Source organism: Doryrhamphus excisus, linkage group LG19 (genome assembly GCF_037039965.1).
Source record: "Doryrhamphus excisus strain RoL-2023G ecotype Guam linkage group LG19, RoL_Dexc_Guam_v1.1, whole genome shotgun sequence".
Classification (NCBI taxonomy): domain Eukaryota; kingdom Metazoa; phylum Chordata; class Actinopteri; order Syngnathiformes; family Syngnathidae; genus Doryrhamphus; species Doryrhamphus excisus.
This window is the reverse complement of record NC_136375.1, coordinates 7,925,026-7,937,291: the sequence shown is the minus strand read 5'-3', so window position 1 is coordinate 7,937,291 and position 12,266 is coordinate 7,925,026. Positions and strand designations below refer to the sequence as shown.

The window sequence follows — 12,266 nt, the reverse complement described above, 5'->3', positions numbered from 1 at the left end:
CCGCCTCCGGGCACATCCACTCCACTGTAATTGGTCACCTCACCCAAGTGCTTCCTAGCTACAAAAACGAACCCCACTTCCAAATATAGTGCGGTTAGGAGTTGATAATAAATGAATAAAGTCTTTGAGGAGCCAATTGAAGTGTTTTGGAGCTACTGGCAGCTCTAAAAACATCATTAGAGCCCTCTAGACATGAAATAACACCCCTATAGTCGCCTTTACATGTGTATTAGCCAATATAATAGATATAATCAGATAAAATAAGACATATTAGACATAAATAAGATAAAAGACTCGCACATTAGTACTTCCTTGTTGTTGTTTCCTGGACAGCACACTTCCTGCGGTGACTATTGTCTCATTGATGTATTGTAGTGGTAGTAGTATTGTAGTAGGTATTCCTCAATATAGTAGACATAAGAGTAAATAAGCCATTTAAGACGTAAATAAAACTGTAAATGTGTTCCCTGGGGGGGTCTTAGAGGCGGGCTTACAGGAAGTGAGATCTATAGAGTGGAGTTTTAGCTTGTCATAGGTTAGATAGCATCAAGGCTAGATTTTGGGCAACACACTGAGACTTATTTAAAAAGAAAATAGTATAATACGGGACCTTTAATGACAAAAAAAGAGGGAAAAAAAACCCTGCAGCATACACACAAATGTACCTTTCCATCTCAGTGCACCAGAGGATGTCCTCCTTGTTGTCCATGTAGACGGGGAAATGCTCGTCTTTCCCCTGCTTCACAGAGTTGGAGCGAGTCGTTATCGTACGCAACTTCTCAAACTGGAATTTGCATCCAGAACCGTACACAGACAAACAGACACAAAGACACACACATATATTTCTCTTTTAATTCTAAAGCTATCACGTGAGCAATCATTGGCTCATATTATAGAACACATATATGACTTATACTATTGTATTATTGATAATAGAGAAACAGTTATGGATCCAATCTAGAGTATTATGCAGGCAAGGCAAAGCATTTTAAATACTTTTGACCCTTACATGCACTCACAGAGGCAAACATATAAACACACACATGCACAAATTCTGATACCTTGGCTGTGCGACCGTGCTCCAGACACTCTTGCAGGTCCAGCTTGTCATTCGTCATGGCCGTCAGTGGTCTGTATTTGTGGAAAAATTGGGTCAAAGAGTGATTTTTAAAGGAAAATGTAGTGTGAATAAAATGTGTGTACTTTTATTATTATTATTTTTAATCACCTTGACATGCCAGGCAAGTTTCCCCAGAAATATCGAGCACGGTGAGCAGCAGACACCTCCTTGGCGTCGATCATCACGGGATTGCACTGAACAAAAAGGCAGTGTTTATTTTTATTTATATTTTTATACATTTAGATATATTTTTTATATTTTTATATGTTTTTATATGAGTTATTTTTTAAAAATATTTTTTCCTATTATTTAAATTATATTTATACTGATTTAAATATTTTGTCTTGTTTTTTTTTTTATTGCCTACTATGTGATCTATTGAATTATAGAAAATGAATGGATGGATCTATTGAATTATTAATACACAAAATGACTTTTAATTCCTGATCAAGCAGTTGAGAACCACCGCTTTAAATAATCACAACAAAATACCAAATAAACATGATAAATAACCACACAAGGAAACATGCTGTAAATATCAATAGGCAGTGTTTATTTTTATTTATATTTTTATACATTTAGATATATCTTTAATATTTTTATGTTTTTAGAGTTATTTTTTAAATATTTTTTCCTATTATTTAAATTCTATTTATACTGATTTAAATATTTTGTCTTGTTTTTTTTTATTGCCTATGTGATCTATTGAATTATAGAAAATGAATGGATGGATCTATTGAATTATTAATACACAAAATGAATTTTAATTCCTGATCAAGCAGTTGAGAAACACCGCTTTTAATAATCACAACAAAATACCAAATAAACATGATAAATAACCACACAGGGAAACTGTGCTGTAAATATCAATACTTACTATTTTGTGTTATGATCACATGACAGCATTTTGTCCATCCTACCTCTAAGAAGCGTGATATGTCCCGCTTGTCGCTGACTCCCATGGCGACCACGTTCTCAAAAAGCCAGAAGAAAGGTCTCTCATCGCCCTCTTTGGGTCGAGCCTCGTGTAACAGACGGTAGAACTCAAAAAACAAGCGTCCAGTTCCCTCTGCGAGAGCACAGCAACTTTATTATAACGTACATGAACAATGTACTTGTTGAGTAATTGTAGTTCTTAAAGTTCTTCTCACCGTAAAGGCCCTTTCGTGCAGGGTTTACGATGGAGAGGTCATTGCAGGGACTTCCTCCTATCACCAGGTCAAATGGTCCCCACTCTTCAATCTAATGGACAGATATAACAGATATAAGTCATAACTGTCCACGACAAACAAGTGAGCAAAAAATATGAAATATGTTTAGAATGGGGTGCTGCCATCGATAGGCCACTGATCAGTGATATCAGTGAAAAAGCACGGTATCGATATCGTCCTATAAAGCCCCGGTCCTACCGTGCTGGCAAAATCTAGGGATGGATAGCTCCTCAGTATGGATTTGGGAGCATACTACATGAACTATGTCGTACTTTTGACTCACATGTTTATGGGTTACGTTGCGTACGTCGCCGACATACATGATGCGTCCTTGGTGTCTGACCATGCCGACAGTAATGGAGTCTTCACACACCTCGGACGCTACGTACTTATCCACTTGGAGGCCCAGGTCCTTCAACACCAAGAGACCTGCGTGCACACACACACACACACATGATATTCCGAGATTATCACATACTACAGTATTAATTGGCCCTGTACCCTAGAAACGATACGGGAAAAGGCCCAAATGATACTGTGTCAAAGCCCAGGGCAGTGATACTGATAAAATATAGAGTTTAACCATGTCCAGTATCAGCCCCCGTAGCTGTCCACTCAGAGCGCGCTGCTCTGGTATCGTGCCCGTGAAACAACCAATCAGAGAACAGCGCACGAGCGTGAACACACAGCGTTTGTTTTGCTGCAGTCTGTGCTCTGTCAACATGACAGCGGTTGACACTCCCGGCAAAAGACAAATAGGAAAAATAGCAAACAGAATATTAGAAATGGAATGTTTTATCATCATTAATGAGGGGGACACTCTTGAAATGATCGAAAAAACTAAAAATGCAAATACAAGTCGGAAAACCAAGGGCGACCTCAAGCTTTTTTTCTGAATGGCTTGCAATTATTGTGTTTACACTGTTTAGATATAATACATGTAATAAACTGAACATTTTCTGAAAAAAAAATGGTCTTTTGATTAGTGTTATTTATATTTTTATACATTTAGATATATTTTTAATATTTTTATATGTTTTTAGAGTTATTTTTTAAAATATTTTTTCCTATTATTTAAATTATATTATACTGATTTAAATATTTTGTCTTGTTTTTTTTTATTGCCTACTATGTGATCTATTGAATTATATTATATATATATCTATTGATACTGGTACGCGGGGGCATGATACTGGGCCTGATACCAGACAAACCATGTGATAACCTCTAAGTATATGATGTGACATGTCGCTATAAAGAAGCAGACACATACCTGTGGCAATGCCATCAAACAGTGATAAGACTCTGATTGGCTGCCTCTTCTCTGCTGCAACTGGAGTATACAACTTGGCAGGCTCCTGGGGGGTCAATCAAAATAACATGGTTGAAGAAGTGTTCATGGAAAATAAGTGTTTTTTTTTATATAATGCCAATACATACAAACTCTTGTTCATGATTATTGGCGAAAAAATGTTGGAGTCGGCAAGGCCAGTCGTCCCGGCGTCGCAGTAAGCCATAAATGCTTCTTGGCCCACACATGTAACAGTTCCAAGGGTCCTCTTTAATGGCTGCCGCTGCCGAGCCGACGCCGACTAACAGATCCACACATTCCACGCAAAAACACCTGTATGCAAGCACAACTGTCAATGAAGGACAGGGCAGGATGGCATGAACAAGAACAATGTGTGTGGGTCGTGGCTGGGTCCGTCACTGGTGCCGCCTACTGACCTACAGCAGTTGTTGTTTCCACACATGAGCACCTCCCTGCCTCCACAGCAGATGGTGCAGTAGGACTGGTAGCCGTCGTCGTCATACTGGTAGGCACACTCCAGAAAGGAATTCTAACAAAAAAAAAACATATGTTGAATCAATGAAATCTCCTATTTTCCATATGTATACTCGCTATTGGCCAATCAGGGCATCTCTCGTGAGACAGAAGAGAGTGACTAAAATAAACTCCCACTCCTGGGTTCCTGGGTTTATGGTCTTACTTTGCAGCCCTGGCACATTGCTCCGATGAAGAGAGGATGCTCCAGAGAGACGTTGAGGCTTCCACAGGAGATGCAGATGTCTAACAAATGACACACATGATACCAGTCACATACTGCATATATAGAACCAGGATCAAACATTGGAGCTTCGTCATTTACGTTTTATTTAGCACATGCTTATGGACTGGAAAATAAAGTTAGACATTTAGGAGAGAAAAAAGTTGTAAATTTCAGAGAATAAATTTAATACTTTATTCTTGTAATGTTGTGACTTTTTTTCTTGTGAATTTATTACTTTATTTCTCGTAAATTTACGATTTTAGTATAGTAATACTACAACATTTTTTATCTTTATTTTTTGTGAATTTGTAACTTTTTCTGTCAATTCTGAGAATAAAGTCAGAAATTTATGACTTTTTCTCGTACATTTTTTTTGCATAAATTTACAACTTTTTCTCTCGCAAATTTACTAATTTTTCTCAAAACTAATTTTTGTAATATTACAATGGTTTTCTGATACATTTTTGACTTTATTTACGCAATATTATGTTGTTTTTCATTTCTTGAAAATGTACAACTTTATTTACTTTACTCAAAATTGATGACTTTATTTCACGTAATTTTTTTGTAATTTCTGAGTGGTAGAATGGTAAACAAAGTTGTAAATTTAGGCTTTTTTTTCTCATAAACTTTATTTTTGTAATTTTTTTTCTTTTAAATTTAGGACTTTTTCGGAAATTTTGTTTGTGTTTAATCCGAGAATAAAGTCTTTTTTTTCTTGTAAATTCATGACTTTTTTTGTCATTTCTTCGAATAAAGTCAAAAATGCGTTACCTTTTTTTGTCGTGAATTTAGGACTTTTTTATCGTAAATTTAGGACTTTTTCTCAAAACTTTTTTTTTCGTATTATTACAATGGTTTTCTGATAAATTTTAGACTTTTTCTCATAAAATGTACAACTTTATCCACATAATATTAAAACAGTTTTCTCGTAAAGGTACAATTTCATTTCATCAGTACAACTTTATTTACTTTTCTCGTAAATTTATGACTTTATATTCACTTTATTTAATGTATGATTTTTTCTGATTTCCGAGAATAGTTGTAAATGTACAGTTTATTTCCTTGTAATATTATGACTTTATTTCATGTAAATGTACAACTTTACTCCCTGTGGCCCCAATACTCCATCATAGTCGGTACTAGCTGTAACTAGTATAATGCCAGCTCTAGCTTCAATAATTGTAATACTCCTTACCTTCTATGTTCCGTGTCTTCTTTTTAATCTCATGTATAAGCCTCTCTAGAAACATAAAAAGAAGTGTTAGTAAATGATTGTATAATATATGATATAATGTATATATAACGTAATGTATAACATACAGTCTCACATCAGTTCTTAGCCACATGAGTGCGGTGTGTACACTAGCAGTCAAAGGTTTGGACGGTATTTCTCATTCAATAGCATGAGGAAGTGTGTCTGAACCCTTGACTGCTGGTGTATACCTCAATGGACCAGAATAAAATACGTATGGCAACCCATTTCCATTGATAATCAATTTGACAATCCATGTATGTTCACCTCTGGTTCCTTCATCGATCACCTCTCTTATCTTTGCTTTTTCTGCTGCGTTCTTGCGAGGCTTCTTAGCGGGGGGAGGAGTGTACGCCGCCTCTGGTTCTGCCCACATCTCAGAGTAGACATCTTTGTATGGATTCTGCTCCTCTGTGGGGATGACATAAGTTTTATTGTAGTGTGTGTGCATGTGTGAGTGTGTATGAGAGAGATGTACAGGTACCCTCAGGAGGGTCCAGTGACTGCGGCCCGCTGGGTAAGAAGCCCGTCATGGCCCACTCTATCATCTGTCTTGTCTGAGGCTCAACCCCCTCTGTATCATCGCTCGGGTCACAGGAAGGAGTGGGCCGCCCTGCTCGCACACTTGCCACCTAGACATGTGTAAAAAAACAATTATATCAAAAGAATCAAGACAAAAAGCAACAGAACGAGGTAGTAAATGTGAAGCGAATGTAAAGCTTATAATCGGTGTGATGAAATGGATTAAAAACATCCCTGGCCATCCATCATCCATCATCCATCATCCAACATCAAAGCAGCTCTCCTGACCTTGTCACCGACCAAGCGATGTGTGACTAATGCACACACACCGTATGCTGCAGAGATGATTTAGCCACACAAAGTGAATTTCGCAATCCAACTGCAGTACCTGCAAGGCCTCAAAGATGGCTTTCCGGTACATGGGCTGTTTGTTGTATGTGGGCTGGTGGAAGGCAGATGAGAAAGAGCTCAGCGGCATCAGCTTCTCCACACAAACCTGGGAAACAGAGGCAATGCTTATTTCCTCATACCTCCATAAGTCAGAAGTTATACTTCAGAACTACCGCGTAAGTTTGATATGGATGCTGTATGGTATCATGTACCCAGAAAAAATTATTACGTTTGATTAATGTTCATGTTAAAGGTTAAATAACTGTTAATAGTTATCCTCCCTATCCGTGTGGAAGTGGTAAGTGGTTATCCTTTAGATCAGGGGTCTCAAACTCAATTTACTTGGAGGCCACTGGAGCTAGGGTCTGGACGAGACTGGGCTGCATCAGGTTTTCCAAAAAAAAAACCGCATTTATTAAAAACAGAAAAATGAATAAACTTTGCTTTGGTTTCGATTTTCTACAATAAAAGCTCTGATAAAACATTCCACTGTTCTCAAATATCTTCATTTTTACTTTTCTGCACAAAATAAGATGAAAAATAAATAAATAAATCAAGAATAAAGAAAATCAATCAGTAATAAATAAATACGTATAATAATAATAATAAAACGGCAAATAATAAAAACTTAAGAAACCACATATAGTTGGTGGGAAGACAAATTATTTTTTTCAGATTAAAATGAACAAAGCATTATTAGAGCCCTGTAGACATGACAAAGCACGACTATAGTCACATTTATACTCTTTTTATTTACAACATATTGCGCAACTGCAGGGTCTTGAGACACATGCTAACGCGCAAACTAGAGTTAGCGACCTAAACGGTAGCCTTCAAGTTATTTCCTTTAAACTTAAATAGCCAAAAACTTACCACTTCCACAAGGATAGGGAGGATAACTATTAACAGTTATTTAACCTTTAACATGAACATTAATCAAACGTAATATTTTTTTCTGGGTACATGATACCATACAGCATCCATATCAAACTTGCGCGGGCCGCACTAACATTCAACTTTCATATCAAGGCGGGGGCCTCAAACTAGTGTCCTGCAGGCCACATTTGGCCCGCGGGCCGCGTGTTTGAGACCCCTGCTTTAAATACTGAAAAATAAATACTGTTTGTTATTTGAAACTATGTATGAGCTACTTTTGAGCATTAAGTTGCTGTGTGATGATTTTAGCATTCTTCAGGAAGATGATACTGTGAGTCAGACTGTTCATTTCCAATTAGTTGATAAGCTCAAACTTGATGAGCTGTTTTTTGCTCTAAAAACTGGTGCAGCTTAAACACTGGAAATTACGCTAGAACAATAGAGTGTATGGAGTGACAACAAATTCTGCTTTATTCAACCATCCATTTATTTATATTCAATGCTGCTTGTCCTCACTAGGGCCCCGGGGGGGAGTAAGCTGGAGTTTTTTCTTTATTCAGTACTTCAACTTCTACTGCAGAACACATTGATTGCCACAGACATCAGCTCTTTCTCTTACTCACCACAGAGAATTTGCCGTCTCCAAACCACATGACCCAACGGGTCCCGTCAGCAGCTCGACTACGGCCGCTCATCCACCAGGAAACAATTCTGCCGGGCCACCAGGAGAATCCTCGCAGCTTCCCAAACACCAGCGTACCGATGCCAAAGCCCCTGCCATCCTAGTAGACATCCATGAAGAACAAGAAAAGAGAATATGTATATATATTTCTGAGGCTTTACATGAAAAAAACATTTAAATTAAACTTTGTGTTATGATTTCTATTTATTTTTTTGTTTAGTTGCCTATTTCGGATACTACAATTGTAAAAGTTGGGTGTTATTTCATGTCTAGAGGGCTCTAATAATGTTAAAAACTGTATTTAGAAGATCATAAACAGGTGGGTTTTCTGTGAAATAACTACAGTAATATTCCATTGGTTAATATGCCGCCTACAGAGAACATACTAACTCCTTATTTCTAAAATCACAAATACTTAAACTTGCTGATATAGTTAATTTTCAAACAGCTGAAGTAATGCATAAGGTTAAAAACAACCAATTACCTAAAAATGTCATCCAATACTTCTCTACAAGAGAGGAGAAATATGATCTCAGGGAAGAACTACATTTGAAACACTTCTATGCTAGGAATACGTTAAAAAGCCATAGCATTTCAGTATGTGGAATCAAACTATGGAATGGATTGAGTAAGGACCTCAAACAATGCACAACGATGAGCCAATTCAAGAAACAATACAAGCAGTTGATGATTGCTAAATACAAGGATGAAGAGTCTTGAACCAGTCATGATGTGCTATATATGTATATCACTATACGTATATCACTATATACTTACTATACTATACCATACTATACTACATTTACTATGGTACCCATTATGTCATTGCATGGTCATATCACCTCGTACTTCGGTACGAGGTGCATTATTAAAAAAAAAAAAAAAAACCTTAAACTGTATTATGGAAAGCAGGAAGTGAACAAATGTAACAGTTACTGATTGTAAATGTACCAGATGGAGGGGTAGGATTTAATAAGCTTTGCTTCTTCCTACTCCTTTTGGACATGTGGAACTGGGAACTGATTATGGGATACACTCGATTGTAATCTGATGCATGTTCAAATGAAATTAAACCATTACCATAATATTAAATTATAATTCATGGAAGTTCACTTATCGGGGTCGAGTCTGCATCCACTTCACCCCAATAAACAAGAGACGACTGTATTTTAGATTTACTATTTAGTCCACACAGAGGACTCAAACACAGATAAATGTGGCTGTGAGGCAGAAGTGCCAACCACAATAATAAATGAGAATTATGAGAAAAAAAATAGACTAACCTGATACTCTATCTCTCTGGGCGTCGCCTGGTCTCCTCTGGCGACCGGCTCGGGTGTTACGGCAACGATCGGGGAGGCGGGGTCTGTTTGTTGCTGGGATGGTGGAGGCTCCGGGCTGGCTGGCTCGTCCTCTTTTTGAAAGTCTGCTTCGGATAGGTCATCCATCATGCTCATCTCAGCTTCTCTGTAAGCCCGCCTCTCTGCCTGTGAAGGAGAAACATGCGCCAGCGTAAACAGACGGGAAAACTGGGATATTATTTCTCACTTATTTTTGTGAAAAGGTGATGAAGGTACCTGAACTAACCATTACATCATTTAACATATATGTTGCTAGGACGGCACCCCTTCTATTCACACTGGCCTGATTGATATTAAATGCAGGACTGTTAACATCTCTACATGGTGGCCTTGGTGAACAATCCTTTAATTGAACCTGTGTGAAACAGGAAGTTAGCAGGGAGGGAGTGCACGCCGGGGATGCGGTTCACCGGGTTCAACTCGAGAAGGAGAGAAATAAAACAAAAGAGCGAGAGCAGAGAGCGTGCAGATTTTGGGGTGAAACAGTGAAGCAGAAGGACTACAAAAGATGTCCAATCACAATACAACAACAGTAATAGGAACTACAGTCCAACACAGGAAGTGATGAGCGGAATTCCACTCAATTTGTGTTCGGACTTTATGACATACTATCACAGTGAGCCTCCCACCACTAAATACAATACCACCGCCCCCCCCCTACTCCCTAAAAAAGGGATTTTCATGAGTTTTCTGCTAACACTGGATTCTGTTTACTGGCCAACTGTGAGAACTAAAAACAAATTCATTCTTCATCTTCTTTAGCGGGCGGCATGGCGGTCTAGTGGTTAGCACGCAGACCTTACAGCTAGGAGACCAGGGTTCAATTCCACCCTCGGCCATCTCTGTGTGGAGTTTGCATGTTCTCCCCCCCATGCATTCCAAAAACATGCTAGGTTAATTGGTGACTCCAAATTGTCCATAGGTATGAATGTGAGTGTGAATGGTTGTTTGTCTATATGTGCCCTGTGATTGGCTGGCAACCAGTCCAGGGTGTACCCCGCCTCTCACCCAAAGACGACTGGGATGGGCTCTGGCACCCCCCCCCCCCCCCCCCCCCCCGCGAACCTCATGAGGAAAAAGCGGTAGAAAATGAATGAATGAATGAATCTTCTTTAGCTGTTTTTTTTCTCGATTTTCTTAAGCTGCTGCACCTCTGGCGCCTCCCAGGGAAGCACTGACTCAAGGCAATAATAACAAGGCAGTAGTGTGAAGTCAAACACAAGCAGCAAATATCGGAAATCACTATGAACAACAAATTGCACAAGGGAACATACCATTATTAAATGTAGGGAGAGGGAAACAAAGAATACAACAATGCAGTATTCCTCTACTGGGACGCGGACATATGTGTTCAAATAATAATAAAATGAGCATAATAAGCTATATTTACAGCTATAGAAGAGAGCATATTAAACAGCAACAATGTAATCAATGGGGATCCCAAAGCTTTAATGGATGTGATTGATTAACGTTACCCATTGTCCAATATTCCATCCAAGGCAATGGATGTGTGAAACACAAACGTGATGGCATAAATTTCACACTGAAAGACAGTAAAAGTCAGTGTTTGGGACTTTTTTTTACTATTTTCCCCTTAGTTTGACCCCACAACAGACGGTCATTCTTCTTGGCTTCTGTTGACCTCTGAACTCATAAACATCTTCTCGGCCTGTTACGTGGATCATAGGCAGACCAAAACAATGCAAACACATACAAATGTGCAGTCACTGTTTTTTTTAAATACTGGATCGGGATGCTGAAGGAAATATTATTATTAATAACAAAAACAATTGTTAGTCACCAGCCCTGGGGTTGACCTACAGTTAACAGTACAGTTATTGTATATTCAGTTTGGAAGGTAGAGGTAAGTTCCCAAACTATAAAAGGCCACCTGTCCATGGTACAAAGTAGTACCGAAATAAGTCCACTAAACTTGACTTTTTATTGGTTGTTGACTTGAATCCAAAAGACTTCTTCAGTTCTGACAGAGACACTAGCAGTCGTTGTGGTCGTTACCCGAGTTAATTAACTGTCGTACCCTTAGGGTGCACTCACACTGGGATTTTCCAACTTGTTCAGACTTGATTCCCGCGGTCCCATACCCACCCCTCCCCATGATACACTACACATTTGTGACTTTGTGGCTTATTTTGAGGCCTGCTGCTTATTTCTATTGTACAAAAAAGCAGATCTGATCAATAACTTGCATTAATTTTATGACACATACAGTATGTACTGTCCATACATGAGGCCCGCAGGACACTAGTTTGAGGCCCCCGCTTTGAAATGAAAGTTTAATGTTAGTGCGGCCTGCGCAAGTTTGATATGGATGCTGTATGGTATCATGTACCCAGAAAAAATTATTACGTTTGATTAATGTTCATTCATTCATTCATTTTCTACCGCTTTTTCCTCACGAGGGTCGCGGAGCTGTCTTCGGGCGAGAGGCGGGGTACACCCTGGACTGGTCGCGAGCCAATCACAGGGCACATATAGACAAACAACCATTCACACTCACATTCATACCTATGGACAATTTGGAGTCACCAATTAACCTAGCATGTTTTTGGAATGTGGGAGGAAACCGGAGTACCCGGAGAAAACCCACGCATGCACGGGGAGAACATGCAAACTCCACACAGAGATGGCCGAGGATGGAATTGAACCATGGTCTCCTAGCTGTGAGGTCTGCGCGCTAACCACTAGACTGCCGTGCCGCCGATTAATGTTCATGTTAAAGGTTAAATAACTGTTAATAGTTATCCTCCCTATGCATGTGGAAGTGGTACGTTTTTGGC

General features: G+C 38.8%; 1 protein-coding gene across 5 annotated transcripts in view; it reads right to left on the bottom strand.

Moving 5' to 3' along the window:
• Window positions 1-12,266, bottom strand: part of LOC131106801 (DNA (cytosine-5)-methyltransferase 3A-like) — a 37,409-nt gene that overhangs the window by 4,319 nt on the left and 20,824 nt on the right. For 2 of the 5 annotated variants that reach the window (XM_058056229.2, XM_058056234.2), the window contains 16 exons: window positions 9,391-9,594; window positions 8,049-8,207; window positions 6,548-6,655; window positions 6,122-6,269; window positions 5,905-6,048; window positions 5,581-5,625; window positions 4,323-4,402; window positions 4,060-4,172; window positions 3,772-3,955; window positions 3,605-3,689; window positions 2,615-2,760; window positions 2,272-2,362; window positions 2,041-2,189; window positions 1,229-1,314; window positions 1,062-1,131; window positions 666-784 (listed from right to left, as the gene is read on the bottom strand). In XM_058056229.2, the coding sequence (XP_057912212.2) occupies window positions 666-784; window positions 1,062-1,131; window positions 1,229-1,314; window positions 2,041-2,189; window positions 2,272-2,362; window positions 2,615-2,760; window positions 3,605-3,689; window positions 3,772-3,955; window positions 4,060-4,172; window positions 4,323-4,402; window positions 5,581-5,625; window positions 5,905-6,048; window positions 6,122-6,269; window positions 6,548-6,655; window positions 8,049-8,207; window positions 9,391-9,594 (1,931 nt within the window). The remainder of the gene's footprint in view (window positions 1-665; window positions 785-1,061; window positions 1,132-1,228; window positions 1,315-2,040; window positions 2,190-2,271; window positions 2,363-2,614; window positions 2,761-3,604; window positions 3,690-3,771; window positions 3,956-4,059; window positions 4,173-4,322; window positions 4,403-5,580; window positions 5,626-5,904; window positions 6,049-6,121; window positions 6,270-6,547; window positions 6,656-8,048; window positions 8,208-9,390; window positions 9,595-12,266) is intronic. The other 3 variants (XM_058056232.2, XM_078799276.1, XM_058056231.2) reach the window with 2 other exon arrangements.